The following is a 26,945-nucleotide window of genomic DNA, read 5'->3' on the forward strand; positions in this document are numbered from 1 at the left end:
GCAACTACAGTTCAAAACAAGGACGATTTATGTTAGTGATAGCAAAGTAATTGTAATCCTATAATATAAAGTGGTAAGTATTTTTGTCTGCAGCTTTAGATTTAAAGTACTGTTGGTCCCAAATTGGTTATACTTTTCAGGGAAGCTTTATGATGTTTTGGGTCGTTTAAAGCTTATCCCGTTCGTTCCTAGAGGCTAGGGGCGAAGAAAATAGTCTATGATACAAAGTAGAACAATTTCTGTCATTCTAAAGCTCTAGATCTCGGTAACAGCTAAACTTATTGGGTTCTACTCTTCGGGGAATATATATGCTGGTCCAGTGGTGTTTTTTTTAGCAATTTTCTTTGGAGGGTCGGACACTCTTACTCACCCCCCCCCCCTAAATAAAACAACTATAAACATCATATGGTGCCTTACTTGCTTTCTTCTCTCATGGAGTGAAGCTCCTAGAGGCCAAGGACGAATCCACTCGTTTGTTAAATAGAGGACAATTAAAAAACATTTTTTTATGTAAGAGTTGAAAGCTGTTGAGCAACCAACTAACCCATAGTTAGGATTATTTTTTAGAAACTAAATAATATCAGTAATGACAATAAATCACAGAATATGACAATTTCCTCTGTCAGTTCTTTTGATTTGTAGCAATACATGTTTTTTTCGTCAATTCTTGGTTGAGTTTCAAAAAAATGGAAATCAAAATATTAAAGGACTTTTTTGTTAAACCGTTATTAAAGCTCCAAATAAGGTTATATTGTAAAAACTAAGGTTAAACTTAATCCTTTATGGCTTCGAAACTGATTAATATCCGCTGGATGAAACGGTTCTCACCCATACTAAAAAAATCGACTATAGCATCATATTACAGACATTATTCCACGAATATCAAAATAAACACTATAAAATTAATACCAGTTTTGTTAGCCTGGTCCTTCAGCCTTTCGTGTCTGCCAAAAATGGTTTTAATCTTATAATTTTTCATTTTATATCCGCGGAAAAATGTCTATTTACCCATATATCAAAAATAAGACAAGATCTGGAAAATCTAAACAAGGTCAACATTTTTCCAAGAAAATGGCGGATTTTTTTTATTAATCCCCAGGTTTTATTAGTTGGAAGAAACGTTCCTCTGGGTCTAAGATATAATTGAGCTAGATGTTTAGACATATCATTTTAATATTCTTGTAGATATTGTATAGTTTGATCTTAACCTTATTCCGGAAGTCCTAACTGTGCATGGAAGTGAGTAATGTCTGTTTTGGACAAGACATTCCTCCTACTTTAACTAACATCTAGGCGCTTCGCATTCAAAGGGTAAAAAGGGAGAAGAAAAGTAGCCCAAAACCATCCCAGAACCTATGCGAAGCTTCCCTAAAAGGGAGAACTCAATCTGTTTTGTAATTTCGAAATCTTAATCTTTTGTCAAAAAAAAGCCTTGCTACGTAATATGTTAGGATTTGAACAGTCTAGCAGTTATCTATCTATAATATATGTTTGGTATCTTTATATTAAACCAAGAGGTATATAGAGGGTAGAGAGGGGGGGGGGGGCTATCGGAGGATTAAGAGTTAAAATGGGGGTAAATACTATATTTAGACTAATTTACAGGAGGGTGCTAATCACCAGTTTTTATATATGCTAGATTTTATAGATATACATTTTAAATCAGGATCTAACTAAATGCTCTTTCCAAACCTGTATGGTTCTTCTGTGTGTATTTACCGAAGGATCTCGCTAACCACTTAACCAATATGGTTCTTCTTTACAGGGTAGCTTCTCATAGGTCCTAGGAAGGTTTATTACAATTTTAGGGGATGGTACCACCAACCTCCCAAGAAAAATCGCCACAATAAAAAATGACTCTACCCTAATTTTAAAATTCTTCTTTTCAAACTAAAATAATATATGGGGGATCGAATTCAATCTCTCACCATCTAAAATGCCCCTTGAGGCCTATCAGGGAAAGGCTGCCATTTTAAATATAAAAATCTAAACATAATAGAACATATATCTTCATATAAGTGAAATGACTTTTTTGTTTGGTAGGATCATGTTACTTATAGGTTAAGCAAAGCTAAACATGTTACTTATAGGTTAAGCAAAGCTAAACATGTTACTTATAGGTTAAGCAAAGATAAACATGTTACTTATAGGTTAAGCAAAGCTAAACATGTTACTTATAGGTTAAGCAAAGATAAACATGTTACTTATAGGTTAAGCAAAGCTAAACATGTTACTTATAGGTTAAGCAAAGCTAAACATGTTACTTATAGGTTAAGCAAAGCTAAACATGTTACTTATAGGTTAAGCAAAGCTAAACATGTTACTAATAGGTTAAGCGTTTAACCTTTTAGTAAGATGATCCGTTTGATAACTGATCACATTTTACCCAATTTATTTTTCTATCTTTAAAAGTAAGTTAATAGCAAAACTGATTCAGTCAATCACTGTAACTTTATTCAGACAGAATAACAATTAACAAACACTAAGTTTAGGGTAGCTACAGGATAAGCTATATGGGCTGTTTATTAAATTAGTCGCCAAAGTTTTATAATAACGTTTTCATATTCGTTGGCTTAACAACCTTTGGGACTTTGATAATTTGATTGGTTAATTTATTAAATTGAGTGTCCAAACGATTCAACCACTAATTGTAACAGAAGGGATAATTTTATGTATCATCATTGGGAATGTACGTACATCAATTTATCGGCCATTGTCTTATCCCTTAAGATTCCTGATAATTTGCACTTAAAATTTGTTTCAAAATCTTGTAGGTAAAAGTATTTTGTCATACTAAGATATCAGGAATAATATGACCCTTGATTATAAAACTCAAATAACCCTACATGTCCCCCAGGTTTATGAGGATTTAAATGGTATTACGTCAAGTATTTATTAGTTATTTGGGGGGGGGGGGGGGGTACGTTACATACCATGTTAACCCATATCATTAGCAGGAGGTATAAATACGAGCACAATACATAAGAAACATCAAGAGTTAATACTAATAAGTAGGTGGAGCTTAACCCCCCCCCCCCTTTAAAATAAGTTGATAGGTATGTGTAATTTAAAAAGAAGGGGGGGGGGGGGCGTTATCATGTTTTACCCCATTTAAAATTGTAAAGTTAGGCAATGTGATACAAATGGTAGTAAATTGGGGGATGAGACACCATCTTGAGCAGAGAATCTGACAACTAGGGTCAAATCCATCTGGGTCCAGTGGATAAGGATTAATTTGACAGGTATTAGATAATGGAAAACAAATATATTAGTTCATGGTATATTACATATTTGTAATGGATTTATAAATTTTATTTGAGAGGTTTGGTGAAGAATTTTAGTTTCTCTTGTAGTTTGTTTATGTTAGAGGTTTTGTGATTTTTTTTTATAAAACTCGAAATGTCTATTAAACTCAGGTATCTTAAGGGATAAGATAATGGGTGATAAAATGATTTATATATCCAATTACGATAAACATATGTAGATTAAAACTAGTGGTGGAAAAGTTCGTACAATCCCTCCCCGATTCAAGTTGAAATCATTGTTGAGACAAACCTATCTGCTTTCAGTTAGACATCCAGCTACTTTAGTAATTAGAAAATTCACGTAGGAATTACACATTTTTTTCAATTAAATTTATTGCATTGAAACGCATTTATATAACAAATTAATACATACTAAAGGATGAGAAGGAAAAACAATATTTTTAAAAGATAAATGCCAATAAAATAGAAACTTTACTTATTTATCCCATCGTTTTATAGACAGTTTTCCGCAGATATTAAAAATATATAAGATTAAAAAGATATACAAGTTTTGTGATTTTTATTTTAATATTCGTAGTAAATTGTCTATAATACAATGCTATACATGATTAATCAGTATGGCTAAGAACTGGTTCTAATCAAGCGGTTTATTAGCCATACTGGAAAAAAGATTATTTCTTTCGTCTAACGTCTAAAAAATACAATGTAACTTGCATTGAATAATTTGCATTGAAACGCATTGCACTCGACCATTTGGCAGTCATTACTATTTAGACAAGTTAAATTTACAAATAGTTTTATACCATTTTTAGAGGGAGGGGACAATGAACTGTAAGGTATACTGAGCTGGATCTTTAAATCATTTCAATGGTGCGCTAAATCACCCCGCGCAGAATTTCAGCCAATCACAGCGGCGCATTATACGAAATGGGACGCTGTGATTGGCTGAAATTCTGCGCGAGGATTTAGCACACCATTGAAATGATTTAAAGATCCAGCTCTGGTTCCCAAAGGTTTATAATACGTTTTATTTGGCTTATAATCTTTAGCTACTTTTAATAAACATTGATTAGTTGGATCAAACTAACACTTTAATCTACAGAAGGGGGGGTTTTATTCATCTTAATTGGGATTGACATAAATTTTTCGTCCATTGTCTTATCCCCAAAGCTCCCTGCGTATTAGGCACTCCGTCTAGGCCTATCTTCATAGTTCTGTATCATGCTTCCCTTCGGCTTTATCTAAAATTAAAAATATTGGATCATGGGAAGAAAACGAAGTAGTGGGTTTCGTCGTATTTTCACAGTGGCTTTTCTCCCATTTCTAGCCACTGTGGGGCCAATTTTCTAACCCTACGGGGCAATCATTAATATTTATTTGACCTAAAAATAACCTATCAAAAGCTATTGTGAAAATACGCCAAAACCCGCTACTTCGTTTTCTTTCCATGATCAAAAGTAATAAATGATTCGGTGGAAAACCTAAATCTATATTTAGTTATCTGCTCGTTTCGTAGTTATTTGACATTGGACAGGAATAATTATGAAGAAATATTTTTTGTTTGTTTAATTAAACAATGCAAAAAATGTTTTTTTTTTATCTGTACTAATGTAAAAGATTAGAGGGGAAATAGTCTAAATAACTGTATGTTCACGGGGTGGGGATCCAGTGTCGACTGCCAAATTGGGTTTTTAAATATCAGCCAATAGCGTCGTCGTAAATATTAACGCAAGTTGCTACCAAAGAGCAGAAAGCAATTTGCTAGCAGACGAAAAAGGTCCCCACAACTTAAACCAGGTTGTTGTCTGTGTTTTACTATACTAAACAGTAAACAATACTAAGTTGGCCAATCACATGGAGGCAAAAAACATTAAAGCTTTTTAGCGTAATTTATAGACCAACCAACATGAATTGTTGAGTAGCTACACTATTCAAAATTACTCTACCTGGGGGCCTTTTCTATTAGCTGGATTTGGTCCGATACTCGCACCCTGCAAAATTATAAGTATATATAGCTATTCTATAATTAGGGTCGGTTCGTCCGTCCGTAACGGATAACTCTTATCGTCAGAGATGGTAAAAAAACATTTTTTTTTAAACAAAGTCCTAATAATGTAAATATGTCTTTAAACAATATCCTGTATCTAATCAGCTTTGCAACAAATTACAAATTACAAATTTGTTTAGACTTACACGTTTATATTCTGCTCATTCCTTTGTGACACTCTAAAAGTTAAAATGCTCGTATGTCTTACCGTTTCAGAGCTTTGCTTTTATGGATGTACGTCCAAAACGTATCTTGCAGCTTAAGCAATTTTACAATAGTTGAATTTCATTTATAAAAAATATTAAATAGACCAAAAAACAATCATAGCAACTATGAATTTTGTGGTATCTATAAAAGCAGCAAAATAAATCCCATTGTAATTAAATGATTCGAAGCAGCTTATAGTGCCATATAAAATTGACGTCATATTGGTCTACCATTGCTCAATTAAAATGTATACTAGACTGTCATTGGTAATTTAGTCTGTGTATTGGCCTATCATTGGTCATTTGTACTGTATGACGTCAATTAGGCACTATAAAGACCTAAGTGATTATATACTAGACGGAAGGATTAAAAGACATACACTTGTTAAAGAGTAGCTGCTTTCATAAAAACAGCATTAGAAGCAGGTTATAATGCCTAATAAAAAATGACGTCAAACAATACAAATGACCAATGATAGGTCAGTATAATTTTAATTGACTAATAACAAAATGTTTACTTCAAATGATTCTATATAAAACGAAGAAGGAATAATAAACATGCATTAGTTATAGAGTATCTGCGCTATTATCTATAATACAAAGTAGAATGATGTCTGTCAGTCCGTCTGTCTGTCTGTCCGTCTGTCCGTCCCTTAATATCTCGGTAACCACTGAACCGATCGGATTCTACTCTTCAGGGAATATACCTACTGGTCCTGTGGTGGTTTTAGGCTATTTTCTTGGGGGGTGAGACACCCCCAACCCCCCAAAAAATGAAAAAAAATCCCCCCTCAATTTTTTTTCTTTTTTAAAAATTATTTAAAATTTGTGGGGGCATCTCCAAAGGTAATTATTTTTTTTTCTTTAATTACCTCTTGGGGCAAAGCCCCTAGAGGCTAGAAGCGAAGCCGCTAGTAAATAATATAATACATTACCATGGGTCCTTTGCGATTACTCATGCTAGGACCATTAGCCAGCTTAGAATCTGGACCCTTGCGCAGGGAAGCATTAGGCCCGTTCCACACGATATATTCAGTTCTAAACAAGAACAAAAATCTAAGAATTATCAGGAATCTAAAAGGGCTAAGACAATGGCCGATAAGTTGATGGACATACCCAATAACGAGACACAAAATAACCCCTTTTGTTTACAATTAGTGGTTGAAACACTTGGACGCTCAACCTAATGAAGTCCTCAAAGTTATTATGTCAACGTATAAGAAAAATAACAAAGAACTAGAGGGGGGTGTTTTTTTGTGTGTGTTTGTTTTTGGGTACAGGCGAGCCCCGAAAGGTTTGGGAAACGTAGGTCTAGGCCCCCTTATAAGCTTATTTTCATTTTATTTCAAAAATAAGGGAAGGGGACCCGTTGACTGCTAGGCATTTTGAGGGAAATCACCGTTTTTCTCCATTAACCAAAACACTAACATTTAGGTATTTAGAGTAAAAAAAGGATCTAAAGGGATAAGACAATGGCTGATGAATTGATGTACATTAGGGTGGGTCGATTTTGGACATTTTTTCTGAGGCCAAAGCGGGGGTCTGCAAATGATTTGTATGAGTATAATACACCTCTGGATGATTTAAAATTTATCCTAAGTCTTAAAACCGCTGACGACCAGACATTCAATTGTATAGCTATTTGTAAATGGGAGTCAAATTTTTTAAAAATCAGAACTATGGCTTCATGGTGCTCCCAGGAAAGGCATTGAGTAGTAGAATCAGGAACTTTTGACCGTTTCAAAAAATCTCGTTCCTAGCCTGAGAAAATGTAAAAAACCTCTACAAATTAGACAATTCTCAATAAACCTTAAAAAATTGTGGTTTTTTAGTAATTTCTAAGGCTAGGAATGAGATATTTTGAAACGGACAAAAGTTCCTGATTCAGCTCCTCAAGGCCTTTCCAGGGAGCACCATGAAGCCATAGTTCTGATTTTAAAAAATCGAATGTCGTCTTTGCATATTAATGAGTGATGAAATAATTCTTTAGTGGTCGCGTTCTAAAACTAAATTTTTTAAAATTCTTTTTTTGGTCAGAAATGTTTTTAAGGTTAATTTTATCTGTTGCATATCCCCTCTTTGTCTAATTCCAATATGAACCCGCCCTAATGTACATATCCAATGATGATACTCAAAATTATCCCTTCTGGACATTAAAATTAGTGGTTTAATCGTTTGAACACTCAACTTAGTGAATCAAGTTGGGGGGGGGGGGGGGACCAAAAAAAAATAACTTAAGTCCCCAAAGATGTTAAGCCAACGTATAATAAAACGTTTTAAGAATACTTACAGAAGTAAATCATCATTAGGTCCCTTGCAAAGATCCGGGTTAGGTCCTTTAGCCAGGGCGGACACACGGAAATGCTGAGCTATGCCCTCTTGGATGGAGGTAGAGGTCCTGCAAGCAGAAAAATATAAGGACATTGAGAAAGACTAAACTACATAACTTTAGTCTTTCTCAGGATATTTATTTGTCGCATCGTATTATAGACAGAAAGCTTTCTTCGGATATAAAAAAACAAAATAATAAAAATAAAACCAGCTTTGTTAGCCCCGTGGGGCCGAAAGTGCGGGTAACAAAACTGGCATCGATTTCGTGCTTTTTATTTACTTATTTGTAGAAAATTGTCTGAAAATACGTTGCTATATATGCGTCTTCAGTATGGCTGAGAACCGGTTCTAATCCAGCGAATATTTCTCGGTTTCGAAGCCATACTAGAAATAATAATTTAGACATAGTTAGATAGATAGTTATGTATTTTTAACATAGACATAAGAATGATATTGGGCTAAATCCTATGCAATTTATTATGTTAGCCTAGGAGTTAGGTTCAGTTTTTAGACTTTTATCTAAATTCAATTTAATTAAATATGATTTTAAATATTATTAACACATATTTACTTAATTTTATGCATTGTTTGGTAGTTTCATATTCATTAATCCTCACTTAAAATATATTTACACTATTCTATGAAACATGATTTTATTATAACTAACTGCACTGCACATAAAAGAGTAAATATGAAAAAGAAAGCAGAGTGTAAGGAAGTGTTATTTTATTGATTACAAACTTCATATTGTAACTAGAAAATAATAATCAAAATATATGAGACTTTGTGGTAACCTTTTCAACAGTCAGCATTTGTAAATTTTAATGATTTACGTCGACTACATTGCCTTAATAATGACATAGCTGACATGAGATATATTTCGACGATAGTGCTTTAATGAAAAGTGATAATTGCTGACTGAAAACATATTATCTATGTCTTTATAACTATATATGTTATTGAAATGTTGTCTTTTTTAACCAACTAATATATGAAAATTCCAGAGCTCGGCAGGAGCGCGTCAGCTGCCTGTACATTTCAGGAAAATCAACCTTGTATAATTTTAAAATCAGCTGGAAGTCTAAAATAAATCCCTCTTTCTGAATGAGTTTGAATTTGAGACAATGTCGCGGCTGCCGAGCCCTGGAAAATACACAAATGAAAGAGAAAATACGCTTCTTATATACAAATATAAATATAAATTCTTACTTTGAATCTGTCTCGTCCTTGCCACCTTTGCCAGCCCCTTTCCTGGCACCCAGCCCCAGTGATGGTTCATGTTTGGGAGACTTGGACTGCACCGGCTCAATAGCTTTGCGAACCGGTTTCGGGGATTTTTTCTTCTCAGCTCTCTCCCGCGCACGCTCGCTCTCCTTTTCTTTTTGCTTGCTCTCTTTCTCCTTCTGACGCTTAAGGTCGTCTTCGATCATGGCTGTTATCAAGTTATTTGCCTTAAAAATTACAATTGAAAAAAGAATGACTTCCATACAAGCAAACCTCTAAAATCTGAAGGAGGGACAAAAACAATTACTCTTGAAGAGTGTCAGTACTTAAACAGAACATTAATTTCTAATAAAGTCTAAACAAAATTGTACAAAAATTTGTTGCAAAACAAAGGTACAGTAAAAGTACAAAGTCTTTTTTTTAGGATTTGATTAAAGATATGCCACGCTTATAATATTGTACCTTGTTGACGTAAGAATGATTTTTCAAAATAAAAAGATAAATAGTATAATTATATCATATAAAATGTTGTCAAAATAGTTGAAGATCAGCATGTTTTAGATGAACGTAGGGACTTTCTGAATTAACAAATTTTCTTATTTCTAAATTAACAAAAAACAGACAGACTGAGCTTTTAATAAATATTAATCTATTCATTAAAATAGTCATAAATATAGATTTTTTTCATGCTAAAATCCTAAATAACTTTGCATTCAAGAACAAATTTGAAAATTGATTATGTACCAAATCAGGAATAAGGTATAGCCAACAAACCAAATAAATCTAGAATAATGTTTTATATTTGGGGGGCAGATGAAGCAAATTTAAGAGATGCTTCACATGAGTTCTGTGATGGTTTTAGACTATTTTAATTATAAATAATTTTACATCCGAATGCCAACAGTCAACAGCATGGTATAACATAAAAGGTAGTTCAATTACACAAAATTATTCAGGTTCCGAGCCCTGCCACAAAAACTCACCTGTTCCTCGTCATATAAAACAGATTCCAGAGCCATAAACAGAATTCTCTCTGGTATATCATACTTCTTCTCATACTAAAACAGGGATAATTATGTTTATCATAAATAGAATTCTCTCTGGTATATCATACTTCTTCTCATACTAAAACAGGGATAATTATGTTTATCATAAATAGAATTCTCTCTGGTATATCATACTTCTTCTCATACTAAAACAGGGATAATTATGTTTATCATAAATAGAATTCTCTCTGGTATATCATACTTCTTCTCATACTAAAACAGGGATAATTATGTTTATCATAAATAGAATTCTCTCTGGTATATCATACTTCTTCTCATACTAAAACAGGGATAATTATGTTTATCATAAATAGAATCCTCTCTGATATATCATACTTCTTCTCATACTAAAACAGGGATAATTATGTTTATCATAAATAGAATCCTCTCTAGTATATCATACTTCTTCTCATACTAAAACAGGGATAATTATGTTTATCATAAATAAAATTCTCTCTGGTATATCATTCTTCTTCTCATACTAAAACAGGGATAATTATGTTTATCATAAATAGAATCCTCTCTGGTATATCATACTTCTTCTCATACTAAAACAGGGATAATTATGTTTATCATAAATAGAATCCTCTCTGATATATCATACTTCTTCTCATACTAAAACAGGGATAATTATGTTTATCATAAATAGAATCCTCTCTAGTATATCATACTTCTTCTCATACTAAAACAGGGATAATTATGTTTATCATAAATAAAATTCTCTCTGGTATATCATTCTTCTTCTCATACTAAAACAGGGATAATTATGTTTATCATAAATAGAATCCTCTCTGATATATCATACTTCTTCTCATACTAAAACAGGGATAATTATGTTTATCATAAATAGAATCCTCTCTGATATATCATACTTCTTCTCATACTAAAACAGGGATAATTATGTTTATCATAAATAGAATCCTCTCAGGTATATCATACTTCTTCTCATACTAAAACAGGGATAATTATGTTTATCATAAATAGAATTCTCTCTGGTATATCATACTTCTTCTCATACTAAAACAGGGATAATTATGTTTATCATAAATAGAATTCTCTCTGGTATATCATACTTCTTCTCATACTAAAACAGGGATAATTATGTTTATCATAAATAGAATTCTCTCTGGTATATCATTCTTCTTCTCATACTAAAACATGTTAGGGATCTAAAGGGATATGTCAATAGCCGATAAATTGATTTACATCCCCAATTATGATACACAAAATTACCACTTCCTTCAATAGATTAAAATTAGTGGTTGAAACGTTTTAACACTCAACTTAATGTATCCACTAATCAAAATTCACTGAAGTTATCAAAGTTGTTAGGCCAACGAGTAGGAAAAAGTTATTATAAAACTTTGGGGACTAGTGTAATAAATCAGCGAGCAATGTTAAAGAGTAAAAAGATTTTGTAATGCCCAACCAAACAGTGATTCCTGTTCAAAACTGTCTTCAATACGATACGACACATAATTTTGCAGTATGTCATAGAACCGGTTTTAATCCAGCGGATATGAATCGGATTAGCAGCCACACTGTAAAATAATTTCCGAACCTAGTATTAGTGTCTAACTTTTTATCTTTGTGGCGTAATAAAAATCGAAGGATGAGAGGGGAGGTGGGATAGGAAACCCCTAAAAAAGAGATGGATTTTTGTTACGTCACGAAGATAAAAAGTTAGACACTATTACTAGGTTCATTACAGACAGTTTTCTACGAATATTTGATTAAGAATCATAAACTTAATATAATTTATGTTAGCCCGGGCCTTTAGCCCCTGATGGCCAACAAAACTGGTTCAATTTTTGAAATTTTTCTTTCCAATATCCGCGGAGAGCTGTCAATAATAATATGCGATTAATAACTATTACCTTATCCTTCATCTTATTTCTGAGCACATCTTTTTCCGCGTCAGTTTTTATTGGCGGAGGTTTTATCAGCGGAGTCCGCTTCTCTGCCAGCCTCTCTTCGGCCTAGGGAGAACAATGACAATTATGACAGGGATATCAAGGGATAAGACGATGGTCGATAAATTGATGTTCATCCCCAATTATAATACACAAAATTCCCCCTTAGATTAAAATTAGTATTTAAAACGGTTGGACACATAATTTAATGAACCAACCAATCAAAATTCAATAAAAGTCCCCTAAGTTTTTTAGCCAAAGAAAACTAATCATAAAACTCTGGGACTAGTGTAATTTAGTAGAAAGCAATTTGCTACCAGACGAAAAAGGTCCCAACCACTGAAACCCAGTAGTTGTCTGGGTTATACTTCTATACTTATTAGGTTGGGTCGATTTTGGAATTTCATATTACTACACATTGGCAAGGGTTACTGGGCCAATATAAAACCCTGTGAAACTTGAAAGGGGGTTTGTAATCTAAAAACAACGGGCGCGCGGGGGGTATAAAATGTGCCCGCCCCCTTATAAAACCAAAAATTCCTTCAAACACAGGCATGTTGAATATCAAAATGACCGAATTGAAATGCTGATTACGTATCTAAAACTTTTTTTATAAATATTGCTCCTAGTTCGAATAAGATCTCATTAAGTACCTAAAACAGCTGATTTAGTCAAAACCGTTTATTTCGTTAGGTTATTTGAAGATCATTTCAGACTGAAACAATATTTTTCAAAACGGTTTTTAGATTCGTAATCAGCATTTCAATGCGGTCATTTTGATTAGTCAAACAAATCTGGCATACAATATTCTTTTTAATCAGATATATCATTCCTGAGTTGATCAAATACATTTCCTTTAGCATAATACATAATAGCAGGTCTCAGCAGCCGTGCATCACCCACCTTTAAGCCTGAGGAAAATTAACATTTTACAATTAAAAAAAAACAGCTTGAAGTCTAAACCTGACCCAAAAATGGCAATTCCTCTTTTTAAAGATTTTTCAAAGCATCCAAGCGGTTTTAATCTAATTTCAGGATAACGCGCGACTGCCGAGCCCTGAATAATACCTCACCCCCTGTCGTTACCTTTTTCTTTGCATGTAATCTTGGGGCGCTGGGCGCGTCTCTCTTTACATACCCCATCTTTACCAATCTAGACAAAAACAAAGATGACAACATCCATAAAAGCGGAGCTTTATAACAGAAGGACAAACAAACATTAACACTTGCAGAGTGTCAGAACTGAATAAGCAGAATATAAATGTATAATTCTAAACAAAATTGTAAGAAAAGTTGTTGCATAAATGCTTAAATACATGATACTGTTTAATTATATACACACATTTTTAGAACTTGATTATAGAAATGCTTTGCTTATAATATTGTACCTTGTTGTAATCGGAAACAAAATTCCAAAACTTACATGAATAGGAAAATTATATCACATAAAAAAGGTTAAATGTTTTAAAAAGATGTACGGTCATTATGGTAAAGATTATAGAGTTGCTAAACTCTCAAATTCATACCTAACTACTACGGGAATAGTCTTTTAGAATATAAACATGCAACTATATGAACTACAATTATTTAAAGTAAAATTATAAATAAAACGGCACTTAATATTGATTAAGAAATCTATTATAAGTAGAACATATTATGTGGCAAAAATGATAAAAGTATTTAAAATTTACTAGACTAAACAATTATACAAGTCTTCATATTAGGTTTCAAATTAATAGAACCATTCAAAAAGTTCAAATTTACGATTTTACCTATCCGAACCTTTCTGAACTTTGTTATTATTGAAGTCAATATTTGGCTATAACATCTAGAATTAAAAATTTTACCTGTCTGAAGCTTTCTGAACATTGTTCTTACTGTTAGCTAGAACATCCAGAAGTAAATATTTTACCTGTCTGAAGCTTTTTGAACATTATTCTCACTGTTAGCTAGAACATCTAGAATTAAATATTTTACCTGTCTGAAGCTTTCTGAACATTATTCTCACTGTTAGCTAGAACATCCAGAAGTAAATATTTTACCTGTCTGAAGCTTTCTGAACACTATTCTCACTGTTAGCTAGAACATCCAGAAGTAAATATTTTACCTGTCTGAAGCTTTCTGAACATTATTCTAACTGTTAGCTAGAACATCTAGAATTAAATATTTTACCTGTCTGAAGCTTTCTGAAAATTGTTCTCACCGTTAGCTAGAACATCCAGAAGTAAATATTTTACCTGTCTGAAGCTTTCTGAACATTATTCTCACTGTTAGCTAGAACATCCAAAAGTAACTATTTTACCTGTCAGAAGCTTTCTGAAAATTGTTCTCACTGTTAGCTAGAACATCCAGAAGTAAATATTTTACCTGTCTGAAGCTTTTTGAACATTATTCTCACTGTTAGCTAGAACATCTAGAATTAAATATTTTACCTGTCTGAAGCTTTCTGAACATTATTCTCACTGTTAGCTAGAACATCTAGAATTAAATATTTTACCTGTCTGAAGCTTTCTGAACATTATTCTCACTGTTAGCTAGAACATCCAGAAGTAAATATTTTACCTATCTGAAGCTTTCTGAACATTATTCTCACTGTTAGCTAGAACATCCAGAAGTAAATATTTTACCTATCTGAAGCTTTCTGAATATTATTCTCACTTTTAGCTAGAACATCCAGAAGTAAATATTTTACCTGTCTGAAGCTTTTTGAACATTGTTTTCACTATTGACTAGAACATCTAAAAGTAAATATTTTACCTGTCTGAAGCTTTCTGAACATTATTCTCACTGTTAGCTAGAACATCCAGAAGTAAATATTTTACCTATCTGAAGCTTTCTGAACATTGTTCTCACTATTAGCTAGAACATCCAGAAGTAAATATTTTACCTGTCTGAAGCTTTCTGAACATTATTCTCACTATTAGCTAGAACATCCAGAAGTAAATATTCCTCAACAGTTGGGAATACACTCTTCAGATACCTAAACAGTTGAATGTGTTAAAATATTCAGAATTTCCTTGTTCATTGATGTGTTTTAAGGTCTCCTAAGGGATAAGATGATGGACGAAAAACTGATGTACTCATTGTGATGAATTAAAATACCCCTTATGTAGCTGTAGATAAATATTTACATCGAAAAGCTTCGATATTGCAGGTTTTAACTTACAAATCAAGAGAAATTTACTAAGGGAAATATCTTTCTGTACCCTTGGTTACCACTATAATTTAGAGTTCATATTAATGCTGAATATGAAATAGGCTGTCTGACAAATGTCTAACCATGTGAGGTGATTTATTGACACTTTCTGCCAATTTAGTTACAACGCTTCTTATTGACATAACTTTATAAACCTTGTCATCTCTTATCTTAAGAATATTTCAATCCCTTATTCACTAATAAGGCAAACAAATAAAAAAAAATCCCAAAATTAATTATAACAAAAACATCACAAACATATATGAATTAAAAACATCAGTAATAAACAGTCACAAAATCCCATTGTTAATACATTCATATAAATCAATGTGCATCACCTAAATTGTCATTTAAAGCACTCTACACATTTAAGTTAGGTACTTTTTAAATTCTTCTACTTATCATTTATTGAATAGATTCTTAAACAATCATTTTTCAAATCCTGAAATTCAAAATTTAAGTTGAATTTAATTAATTGTTTTTTAAAGATTAATATTTGGTTAATTGTTATACAATTTTACCTAAGCTTCATCTTTGGGGAAGAATGGGGCTTCAAACTCCTAAAAAATATTTGTGTCATTAGTTCTGTATTCTATTAATGTAAGCAATGTCAAAGGTTATTTAAATACCAAAATCCATATTTTGAATTTGAAAATTAATTAGTGTTACTTCTTTGAAATTTGTTTGTGAACTTATAGAATTGTTGTAGTTAAATTATAAGAAAAAAAAAATAATAGATAACCTGAATAAGCTTGCAGAAATCTGTGGGGATCCCATGCACAGAGATGTATCCAAATCAGAAGCTGCTGTACCTGGCCTAATAAATGAAGAAAAAAAACCATTCATTATCTATTCAAGATATTTGCTGCAATAAATTTTTTAAATGATAAAAGCAATAAAACAATTAGATAAATAATGTGTATTCAAAAGTTTATACAGCATCAATTCATTCCTAAATTGCTAGTAGGACAATATCAAACGCTTTTGTCAAATCCAAAAAAGAAAATGCTCTACCTTGGTGTTGGATAACCTGATGAAGGATCTATTCCACTAATGTCCCTGGCCCCCATGAGGGGAGTCATATTGTTCTGGAAGTTATATGGCAGTGATCCTGTCATTGTGACACCAGCCAACATAGCCTGAGATACTCCTAAACATAAAGAAGGTAATAAGATATATGTAGGATAGGTTATTGTGACTCTAACTAATATAAATAGAGATACTCTTAAGCATACTACTACGAAAAGTAAATAAATAATTAATGCCTTCTTTAAAATATGGTTATGGTTTTTTTTTACACAGGGACAATGAAATAGTTATTTCTCGCATCGTATTATAAACAGTTTAAATCCGTTTTATAAACCGTTTTTAAATCTTATGATTGTACATTTTTATATTCATAGAAAGCTGAATATAAAACGATGCTAGACATAGTTTTTTTCGTATGGATCCACCGGATTCGAATGAATAGGAGAAAAATCTTTCTTCCAACTATGAAAAGCAAAAATTACTTCTTTGGAAGATTATAAATTTTGAGACTTTACTTTAAACAATCAAATCCAGATCTTACTTTCTTTTCACTGCAACAATTTCAGGCTAACCATTGTCAGAGTGTTTAACAAGATAAATATTTTACCTGGGAGCGTAGCATGCCTAGAGGGCGGAGGAGTGAATACAGAAGCTGGACCAGGAGTGTTCAGGGGATGCTTGGCAACCTGCAGGGCTGAGATCACTACGGCCTGAGATCCATGATACCTTAAAGAGAATTTCATTTTAAATTCATTTACAAAAATGTTACTTATAGTTTTGTGTCAGTCTGTATTCTTTTTTAAGCGGACTTGCCCCTAAAGGCCTCTAGGGGGCACATAAGGTTGTTAGTGGTTTAATTCGACCCACTCATATTTTCTTATAGTTTTAAAAAGAAAAATTATAAAAATAATTTTTAATTTTTATTTTGAAAAAAATTTTTTGGGGGGGTAGGTGGTCATTGTTTTCTTTGGATGATTTCTCTTGGGAGGATGACACCCTCCCTCAAAATAGTTATAAACCATCCCAGGATATATGAGAAGATACATTGTAAAAGAGAACCATATGGGTTTAGCAGTTAGCAAGATCCTTCGGTACAGACAGACACAGAGACAGATATAGATCCTTTTACTTTATTATCATCTAAAAAAGTGAAAATAGATCTTACTTTTTATATAAATCTCTTATTTCTGGCTCCTCAACTGTTGGAAACAGTGCAGCTATCCTGCTGATGGCCTTAATACAAATTACATAGAATCGAAGCTTTTTACAGTGCCTATAAAAATGACGTCATACTGGCCTACCATTGGCCAATTAAAAAGTATACTGCCCCGCCATTGGCAATTTAGTCTGTGTATTGGCCTATCATTGATTTGTATTATATGACATAATTTTTTTATAGGCACTATGACAAGCTTCTATAAAATGATTAATGTTGGTTAGTAAGAACAAACACACAACCCTAATATTAGATCTTCAGATAAAGAAACACTACAATTATATGATGACAGTCACACAGTACTCCGAAAATGTACTTAAGTTAAATTAATATTTGGTTTTCTTCATTTAAGTAAAACAAGGATGACAACATCTATAAAAGCAAAACAGTAGGACAAACGAACATTAACACTTGTAGAGTGTCAAAACTGAACAATTAGAACATAAATGTATAAAATTCGAAAAAAATTATTTTAAGTAAATTTGTTGAAAAACTGCTTACATGCAGTATAATGTTTAAGGACATACTTATAGAGTTGCTTCGCTTACAGTATAATACTTTGTTGTCCCAGTAATCAGTATTCCAAAAATCAGATCAATCGGATAATTTTAATGCATAAAATTTGTTGTTAAAGAATTTAAAGATCAACATGTTTAAAATGGACGTACATACATTCTGGCATCGATTATAGAGTTGCTACGCTTTCGAGATCATACCTAACTACTACAGAAATCACCTTGGAAAGTTTGAAATCGATAGAACAATTCTAACATGCCTAAATTAACGAAAAGAGTAGCGTTACGGACGTGCGGACCTACCCAAATCATAAAAGCTTCGCTTTTAAAAATACCAATAGTGTACAAAATCGGACTCAGAATTTGCCTGTCATCCAATCATATTATGTTAATTATTACTTCATTAGTTGATAATATCAAAACAAATAAAAACAATAAATATGTAATTACGATTAGTAGATTATTATTAATAGTTATTACAGTTAGGGAGTTGAATCCATTTTTATAGAAGCAGAAATATAATCTATGATTATGGTTTGGACCCTCTAAAACTGTAATCTACCCTTCCACTTTCCCCTCTCTTGGTGAAGATATCTTCAACGCCGATACGATTTTTGAAATTTAAGATTCCACTTTTGCCTCTCTTGGTGAAGATATCTTCAACAAGAGAGACAAAAGTGGAATCTTATATTTCAAAAATCGTATCGGCGTTGAAGATATCTTCACCAAGAGAGGGGAAAAAGGAATCTTACATTTCAAAAATCGTATCGGCGTTGAAGATATCTTCACCAAGAGAGGGGAAAATAGAATCTTACATTTCAAAAATCGTATCGGCGTTGAAGATATCCTCACCAAGAGAGGGGAAAGTGGAAAGGTAGATTACAGTTTTAGAGGGTCCAAACCATAATCATAGATTATATTTCTGCTTTTATAAAAATGGATTCAACTCCCTAACTGTATTAGTAATTTATTAGGGATGTATGTATATTTATAATGTATACAAAATTATAGCGCTTTAATAGGCAGACATTGCTTTATAGATTAATTAGTGAACTAAATGGTTAGGACAATGACAGATAAATTGATGTTCATCCCGTATGATGATACACAAAATTATCCATTGTGCAGATTACAATTAGTGGTTGAAAGTTTTGGATACTGAACTAAATGAAATTTATTAAAAGTCTCCAAGGTTGTTAAGCCAACGAAGAGAAAAACATTATTATAAAACTTTGGGGACTAGCTTAAAAAACAGCCCAATATCCACCTCCATGATATTAGTAGTGTTAGAAACATAAAAACATATCAAAGCCCAAAAACAAAACAAACACCTCCCAAAACAATAATTCACACTCCTTTTTTTTCACCTTTTCAACAAACTACTAACTTCCTCTTTAATATCAGTAGTAGTATGTTCTTGATCATTCTGAGTTGTTGCAAAGATATCAACATTCTCATTCTCATTATGATCATCATCAAATTTTGTTTCATTTACATCATGAAAATCTTCAAAGTTGTTTTCAGCAGCTTTAAAATCTTCAAAGTTATCATCATATTTTTTCAAAGAATCAAACTTTGATTCAATTGTTTGAAAGTCATCAAAATTGGTTTCATCAGTTTTAAAATCATCAAAAATTTCAATTGTTTCAATTTTGTCAGGGTTGTTATGAGCAAATGTATCATCACTATCATCACTAGAATCTGACATACTAGAGGATTCACTGGCACTTGCCCTCTTTATTTCAGTAGCCTTGATTAGAAAATAATGTATCTAAATCAAAATAAAGATCATAAAATTAATAACAGTTTAGTTGGCCGGGGCCTTCGGCCATTTGGGGCTAACAAAACTGGTTTTAATATTAATTTTTGATTTTAATATTCGCGGAAAGCTGTCTATAATACGATAATTACCTGTTCTGAAGTGTGAGCAGTACTTTCCATCTCTGCTATTTCAGCCAAAAACTGGGAATCTCTAAATAATTTTTTCTTGAGAATTTTGATTTAGTTTGTCTGAAGCCATCTATCTTCTATGCTACTGGCTGATTTGAGAAAAGCTTCATGAAGGTCTTATGATAATCTTATAATTTTAAAGCATTAAATGCTAGGGACGTAGTCACTATATCTGTCTGTCCATCCGTCCGTCCGTCTGAAGCTTAAGATATCGGTAACCACTGAACCGATCGGATTCTACTCTTCAGGGAGTATACCTACTGGTCCTGTGGTGGTTTTAGGCTATTTTTTTTAGGGGAAGGGACACCCCTAACCCCTTCCCCCCCAAAAAAAGAAGATTTCCTTGGTCCTTTTTTACGAATTTCACCTTAACTTTTTTTTGATCACCTCTTGGGGCAAAGCCCCTAGAGGCTAGGGGCGAAGCCGCTAGTATCTTAATAAAGTAAACAATAACTCAAAAAGTAATTTTACAATTCTGTGTATAGAATTTTATATTTAAAAAGAACTTCTGGATTATTATTAGGTATAATCCCTTTCGTGGCAACGCCTCTTAAGGGGCGTTTCGTCGTATTTTAACAAAAGTTCTTAAAGGTTATTTTAGGTTAGGTTAGGTCATATTGGGTTAGGCAGTTGGCCCCGCAGGGTTAGAGCCCCCCTGCAGGGGCTTGAAATAGGACAAAAGCTACCGTGAAAATACGAAAAGGGCCTGTACCCCAAATATTTTACAATCTTGCATGGTTGTCTGTATTACTTTACAGAAACATCATTTATAGATCAGCTGATAGTGGATTTATAGATCAGCTGAGAGTGGATTTATAAATCAGCTTATAGTGGATTTATAGATCAGCTGAGAGTGGATTTATAGATCAGCTGAGAGTGGATTTATAGATCAGCTGAGAGTGGATTAATGAAAGAATATGGAAGGATGCAAACTTTAAGTCAACCCACTCGTCAAATTCATAACACTTTCCTAACCTGGATAACCTATAGCTGACGGAATAAACCATAAGATCTTATATTGATGAAACCAAATCTTGCCAATGAAGTGCATGATTGATTAAGTGGTAAACCGTCCTGCAGACAACCAACCCTTTTGTTGCACGACCTTTTTCTGTGCATGGTTGGGTCTCTTTTGTGCAAAACATGTATTAGTATTGGTGTATGTATAACCCAGACAACTACCTGGCCCAAGTAGTGGGGACATTTTTCATTTGCTGGCAATTTGCTTTTTGCTCTTTTGTAGCGACTAAGCTGTTTTTCCATCACTATTGGCTGATCTTTTTACTCTAATCCCTCTATCATGAATATATTTTATCGAGCACCTGAGATAGCAACAGTAGGAAACATTTTGACCCTTTTAATTATAATGCTGTGCTCGGCTAGGATTTAACCCCGACTTTTTTTATACTATTACCTTCTAAGTGTTGAGCGCTGGCTAAAGAGGGGTGAGTCAGCGAACAGCCCTGCCTCCTCCAGTTGTAGCCTGGCAAGGGGCTGCGGGGAGGCCATCGGCATCCGGGACTGGATTATTGGAGAACCTGTCGCTCCTGATAAAAAGATACAATAAATAATATTATCTTCTTTAGACTCGTTTCCAAATAAATTTGTTATTGACATTTACATATAAAAAAATTGGGTCATTGAAAGAAAACGAAATAGTGGGTTTCGTCGTATTTTTTACAGTAGCTTTTGTCCTATTTTTCCCCACTGCAGATGGCTCTAACCCCGCGCGCGGGGCCAATTATTTACCCTGGAAGGCAATCATTAACATTTACCTAACCTAATATAACCTATCAAAAGCTACTGTGAAAATACGATGAAACTTACAAGAGCTATAGTATGGGTAGGCTGGTAGAGCAGATGCTTGTATAGTTAGTATACTTACCAGAGCTATAGTATGGGTAGGCTGGTAGAGCAGATGCTTGTATAGTTAGTATACTTACCAGAGCTATAGTATGGGTAGGCTGGTAGAGCAGATGCTTGACTAGTTAGCCCAGATAGGCTTGAGGTCATACCACCTCCTGTACCAGAAGGACCCGCAGGGCTACCACTTCTAAACAAACATATTAGTCATCCTATAAGAAAGTAAGGTAATTGTTTGTTTCTACGTTTGTCAGGGAAGCTTTACTAGTTCGTGGTATGGTTTTAGGCTACCATATAGTCATAATTAATTCTTAGGATTGTTTGGTGTAATTTTTCTAAAAGAAAAAAATTGCTAGAAATATAGGTATAGTTCCTTTCATAACATCGCGCCTTATGGGGCGATTCTTCGTAAATTTCCCAATAGCTTTTCTCCTATTTCCGCCACTGCGGGGGGCTCTAACCCTGCAGGGCCAATTACCTAACCCTGTGGGACAATCACCTAACCTAACCTAAAATAACCTATAAAAAGCCATTTTAAAAATACGACGAATCGCCCCTTATGGGGCGATGTTACGAAATGGACTATTCCCGAATTTATATATTACCTAAGAGATCTAAGGGGATAAGACAATAGCCGATGAATTGATGTACATCTCCAATAATGACATACAAAAGTACCCCTTTTGTATATTAAAATTAGTGGTCGTTACGTTTGGACACTTAACTTAATAAACCAACAAAATAAAGTTCAATAAAAGTTCCCAAGGTTGTTAAGCCAAAGAATATAAAAAACGTCCTTATAGAAATTGGGAACTAGTGTATTAAGCAGCCCAATGTCCCCTCCCTTTTTGGTTATTCTATACCTATATGAGCGATTACTTTTTCTTTTTTTTAATTTTAGAACGCCGCCTCTAGTAAATATATATTACCTTCTATTAGGGGCCGAAGTGCCCGGGCTGGCTGCACGCCTATGGGACGAGGTTGTTGTGCCTGGACTTGAAGCACGTCCCCCTCGATTCTCCTGATAAATAAAAAAAATCCGCCAATTAAATTAATTATTTTCATATTTTGGTGAAAGGGTTTTATTTATTTTAACACAGAAATTCAAAGAAGAAATAAGGGTTCTAAAATCCATTGTTAAAAAAGGATAATAAATCAATGCCCAATGATTATAATAAAATTTCCCTTTTTCTACAATTGGTTGAAAAGTTTTGACACTGCTGGTTAAACCATCAACCAAACAAATTTTAATAAAAAGTGCCCAAAGATTTATAACAACAAATAAGATAACGTGCTTTTAAACGTTGGGTACCAGTATAATTTACAGTCCAATGTTCCCTCCATTTCTGGATAAAAACAGAGTTTTGAATTTAAAATTAAAATTATTGGGGTAAAAGTTTGGACACTGTTATCTTATACAATCAAATTAAGAATCATCTCTAGCTTCTTTTTAGCTATCTATGATTTTTCAGTAAGGCTGAAAACCGGTTCTAATCCAGCATATATTGATTGGTTTGGAGGCCATACTGAAAAAAACGACAAACCCCAAACTGTCCAGATTTGAGCAAGACGATTCCTGTGACGTCATATAAAAAGGGAAGTGGGGAAGAAAATCTCTTCTCTTTTCTCCCATCTCTTTTGAAGAGATTTTCTTCCCCCTTCCCTTTTTCTTCCCCGAGACGTATATGCCGTAACTGGAATCGTCTGGACAGCTTGGGGTTTGTCTGAAAAAACTTGTTGAATAATTTTTTTTTTGAATCCTTATTCCTTCTATGATAAAGACAAAACACTCAAAGTTACCATACTTGAATTATACAGTGGTGTGCACAGATATTCACCAGGGGGGGTGTTAAGTCTTGTTGGGTTGGAAAAAAAGGGGAGGCACCTTTACTTAATTCATAATTTTTACCTGTTTTTCGTTTTCCTCTTTTATAGGTTTCTGATTCTCTTTATTATCCTGCAAGACAAAACTTTTAAATTTTCCCCTCATTTTTTACCAATTAAAAAAAATAATGTGCTCGAATACATAATAAAAAACCTCCTAAATTTAGTTTAGGTTTGAGAAAAATCTGCAATGAGTCCTAGAGTGGGATAAAATAACTTACAATAAAAACACATATTTCAAATATCAGCTGAGAAAATCACATAAAAGTACAAAGTATAGACGGACAAATATAGTTGTACATTGGAAACTTTTGGATAAAGGAAATCTGGACGAAATATTTTAGAAGCCTACCCCCCCCCCCCCCACCCGTTCCCGCATCATTTAAATGTACCAACACAGAAAAAAAAATTTCGGAGGAAAAATCCCAATCATAACACATCCTTTTAATAGTTTTTCCAGTAAGGCTGCGAAAACGATTGATATCTGCTGGATTCAGTTCTAGGCCATACTGAAAAATTATGTTTAGCATCGTATTATATCCAGTTTCTGGTAATATAGAAATGTACAATCATAAGATTGAAACCATTTTTTTAGCCCGAGCATTCGGCACCTCGGGTCTAAAAAAATAGATATTAGATATTTATTTATGACACATATAACAAATAATAAGCTGCATAACAGTAATTAAAAAAAAAGGTATTAAATATTCATATACAAACAATAAAATTGAATATGAATAAAAATTAAGGACAGATCAATCAAATAATAATTATGTACAGTGTCAAAGGACTAAACAATCTCGTGAGAGGTAATATTGGATAGCTTTTGTAATAGATAATATACAAGTTTAAAGAAAAAAATTAGGTATATTAAAACAACAACAGAAATTTTCTAAAAGGATTATATTTCATTCCAGTGTGAAAATGAGGGAGTGGGGAAGGGTCTAAAAAACTGGTTTTAATCTTATAATTGTACACTTTTATAACCACGGAAAGCTGTTTATAATACGATGCGAAATATAACAATTACTTCCCTTTTTCTGTATAACTCACCTTTGCCGTAGGTTTTCCAATCTGTTGATATTTTTCTCTCGGATCTTCCCAGCTAGTTGTCTTTGTGTAATGGTTGATAAAATAACTAAAATGATATAAAATTGTTCATAGCAAGGCTTTTCTGTCTGTACGTTCATTAGTGATAGCATGTAGAGTTAATTTAGGCATGTTAAAGTTATCCTAGCGATTTCAAACTTTGACAAAAACTTTTAAACATAAATCTTGGGTGGAAAGACAAAGAACAATGTATTTATGTGAATACCCATTTATGATAAACAAATTCACCTCTTCCAGAGATAAAATATATTGGTTGAAAAGTAAGGACACTGAACCAACCAATCAAGATCTAAACCCAAAGTGAGAAGAATTTTAAGTACCAGAATAATTTACAGTGCAATGTCCCCTCCCTGCCTGTTTAAACAAGGATGACAACATCCATAAAAGCGAAGCACTGAAACGATAGGACAAACGGACTTTAACACTTGTATAGTGTTAGAACTTAATTATCATAATATAAATTTATAAGAGTCAAAGCAAAATTGTAAGTAAATTTGTTGAAAAACTGCTTGATACAGGATAATGATTATGGACATACTTACATTTTTAGAACTTGATTATAGAGTTGCTTCGCTTATAACATTGTACCTTGTTGTAATAGGAATCAGTTTTCAAAAAATCAGAAGAATCGGATAATTTTAACATACAAAAATTTGTTGTCAAAAAAGTTGAAAATCGACATGTTTAAAATGGACGTACGGACATTCTGGTATTGTTTATAGAGTTCCTACGCTTTCTTAATTGTACCTAACTACTATAGGAATCATCATGCAAAGTTTGGAATCGATAGGACAGTTCTAATCTGTTTAAATTAACGTACGGACGGACGGGCGGACCCTAATTATAGAAAAACTTCGCTTTTAAAAAAGAAATAAGCATGTCTCAAATGCTTTGGTTAAGTCACTCTGACATTAAACGTTCAACAGCTACGGATAAAGAGAGGGGTAGGTTTCTGGTAAAATCCGTAAAGGTTATGTGTTACAAGTAAAAAACAGTAGTAGAACGATAAAAATTTATGTTAACTTTAAAAAAAAAATTTGTCTTTTGTTCTTTTCAATAAGAAATACACATATTTAGTGAATATTATCGTACTACTACTATTTTTAAGCCTGAAAACACACACCTTTACGGATTCTACCAGAAACCTACCCCTCTCTTTGTTATCAACCCCTTTAGGTATACTCCATCGGGACAGACAGACAGACATCATCCTGTTACTTTTTATATAATAATGATGTCTGTCAATTAAACAAGGACAATTAAATCCGCACAGCAAAAATACCTTTATTTTGAAAAGTAAACAGTAAACTGTCATACAGGACAATATATTGCGCACAAAATATTATGTCAATAAAACACTGAATACAACAATACTTACTATCTGCCTGTCCGCTTGTCAAACTTCATGTCCCAGCCCGGAGGTAGAGGGCCCCTGGCGTCCATTTTTAGTTTCTTTTCTGATGGTTTTTGTACCTCTAGATATTTAAAATCATATATGGTGGTCTAATAAAGAGAGGGGTAGGTTTCTGGTAGAATCCGTAAAGGTGTGTGTTTTAAGGCTTAAAAATAGTAGTAGAACAATAATATTCACTAAATATGTGTATTTCTTATTGAAAAGAGCTATAGACAAATTAAAAAAAAAAAAAATTAACATAAATTTTTATCGTTCTACTACTGTTTTTTACTTTTAACACATAACCTTTACGGATTTTACCAGAAACCTACCCCTCTCTTTCTATCATAACTAAACACTGTGATAGGACAATGGCCGATGGATTGATGTTTATCCCCAAGGATGATGCACAAAATCACCCAGTCTGTAGATTACAATTAGTGGTTGAAACGTTTGGACACTCATCTAAATGAACCAATCAATCAAATTTCAGTTAAAGTCCCCGAGGTAATAAAGCTAACGAATAAGAAAACAGTATGATAAGACTTTGGGGACTAGTGTAATAAATAGCAAAATATCCCCCCCCTCCAAGGTTTATATATTGTCATTATGATAACGTTTTATCAACAAATGTCACTTTAATTTAATGCCATACAGTTGAAATAAGATATTTCGATAATGTGTCAGCAATGACAACTATTATTTTATGACAGCAATTATGTTCGACACCAGGCGTAAAAAGTATTTAGTTAGCAA

General features: G+C 33.2%; 1 protein-coding gene across 3 annotated transcripts; it reads right to left on the reverse strand.

Moving 5' to 3' along the window:
- Positions 1-4,379: 4,379 nt before the first annotated feature.
- LOC145319624 (uncharacterized) lies at positions 4,380-26,301 on the reverse strand. 3 transcript variants are annotated; one of them, XM_080161887.1, is made up of 21 exons: positions 26,175-26,301; positions 24,740-24,824; positions 23,712-23,759; positions 22,732-22,823; positions 21,883-21,992; positions 21,354-21,486; positions 19,901-19,961; positions 17,424-17,491; positions 16,866-16,984; positions 16,244-16,379; positions 15,972-16,046; positions 15,751-15,789; positions 14,921-15,013; positions 13,120-13,186; positions 11,998-12,099; positions 10,058-10,132; positions 9,060-9,301; positions 7,810-7,917; positions 6,455-6,557; positions 5,213-5,257; positions 4,380-4,507 (listed from the first exon to the last, which is right to left on the reverse strand). In XM_080161887.1, the coding sequence occupies exons 1-21, from the start codon at positions 26,237-26,239 to the stop codon at positions 4,448-4,450; spliced, it is 1,926 nt and encodes a 641-aa protein (XP_080018013.1). In that variant the 5' UTR covers positions 26,240-26,301; the 3' UTR covers positions 4,380-4,447. The 3 variants fall into 3 exon arrangements, with proteins under 3 accessions (XP_080018013.1, XP_080018015.1, XP_080018014.1); XM_080161889.1 differs by lacking the exons at positions 15,751-15,789; positions 15,972-16,046; positions 16,244-16,379; positions 16,866-16,984; positions 17,424-17,491 and adding an exon at positions 19,357-19,739; XM_080161888.1 differs by lacking the exons at positions 15,751-15,789; positions 15,972-16,046; positions 16,244-16,379; positions 16,866-16,984; positions 17,424-17,491 and adding an exon at positions 19,357-19,760.
- Positions 26,302-26,945: the final 644 nt, after the last annotated feature.

Source organism: Acartia tonsa, chromosome 5, assembly GCF_053477335.1.
Source record: "Acartia tonsa isolate MP-2025a chromosome 5, ASM5347733v1, whole genome shotgun sequence".
Lineage (NCBI taxonomy): Eukaryota > Metazoa > Arthropoda > Copepoda > Calanoida > Acartiidae > Acartia > Acartia tonsa.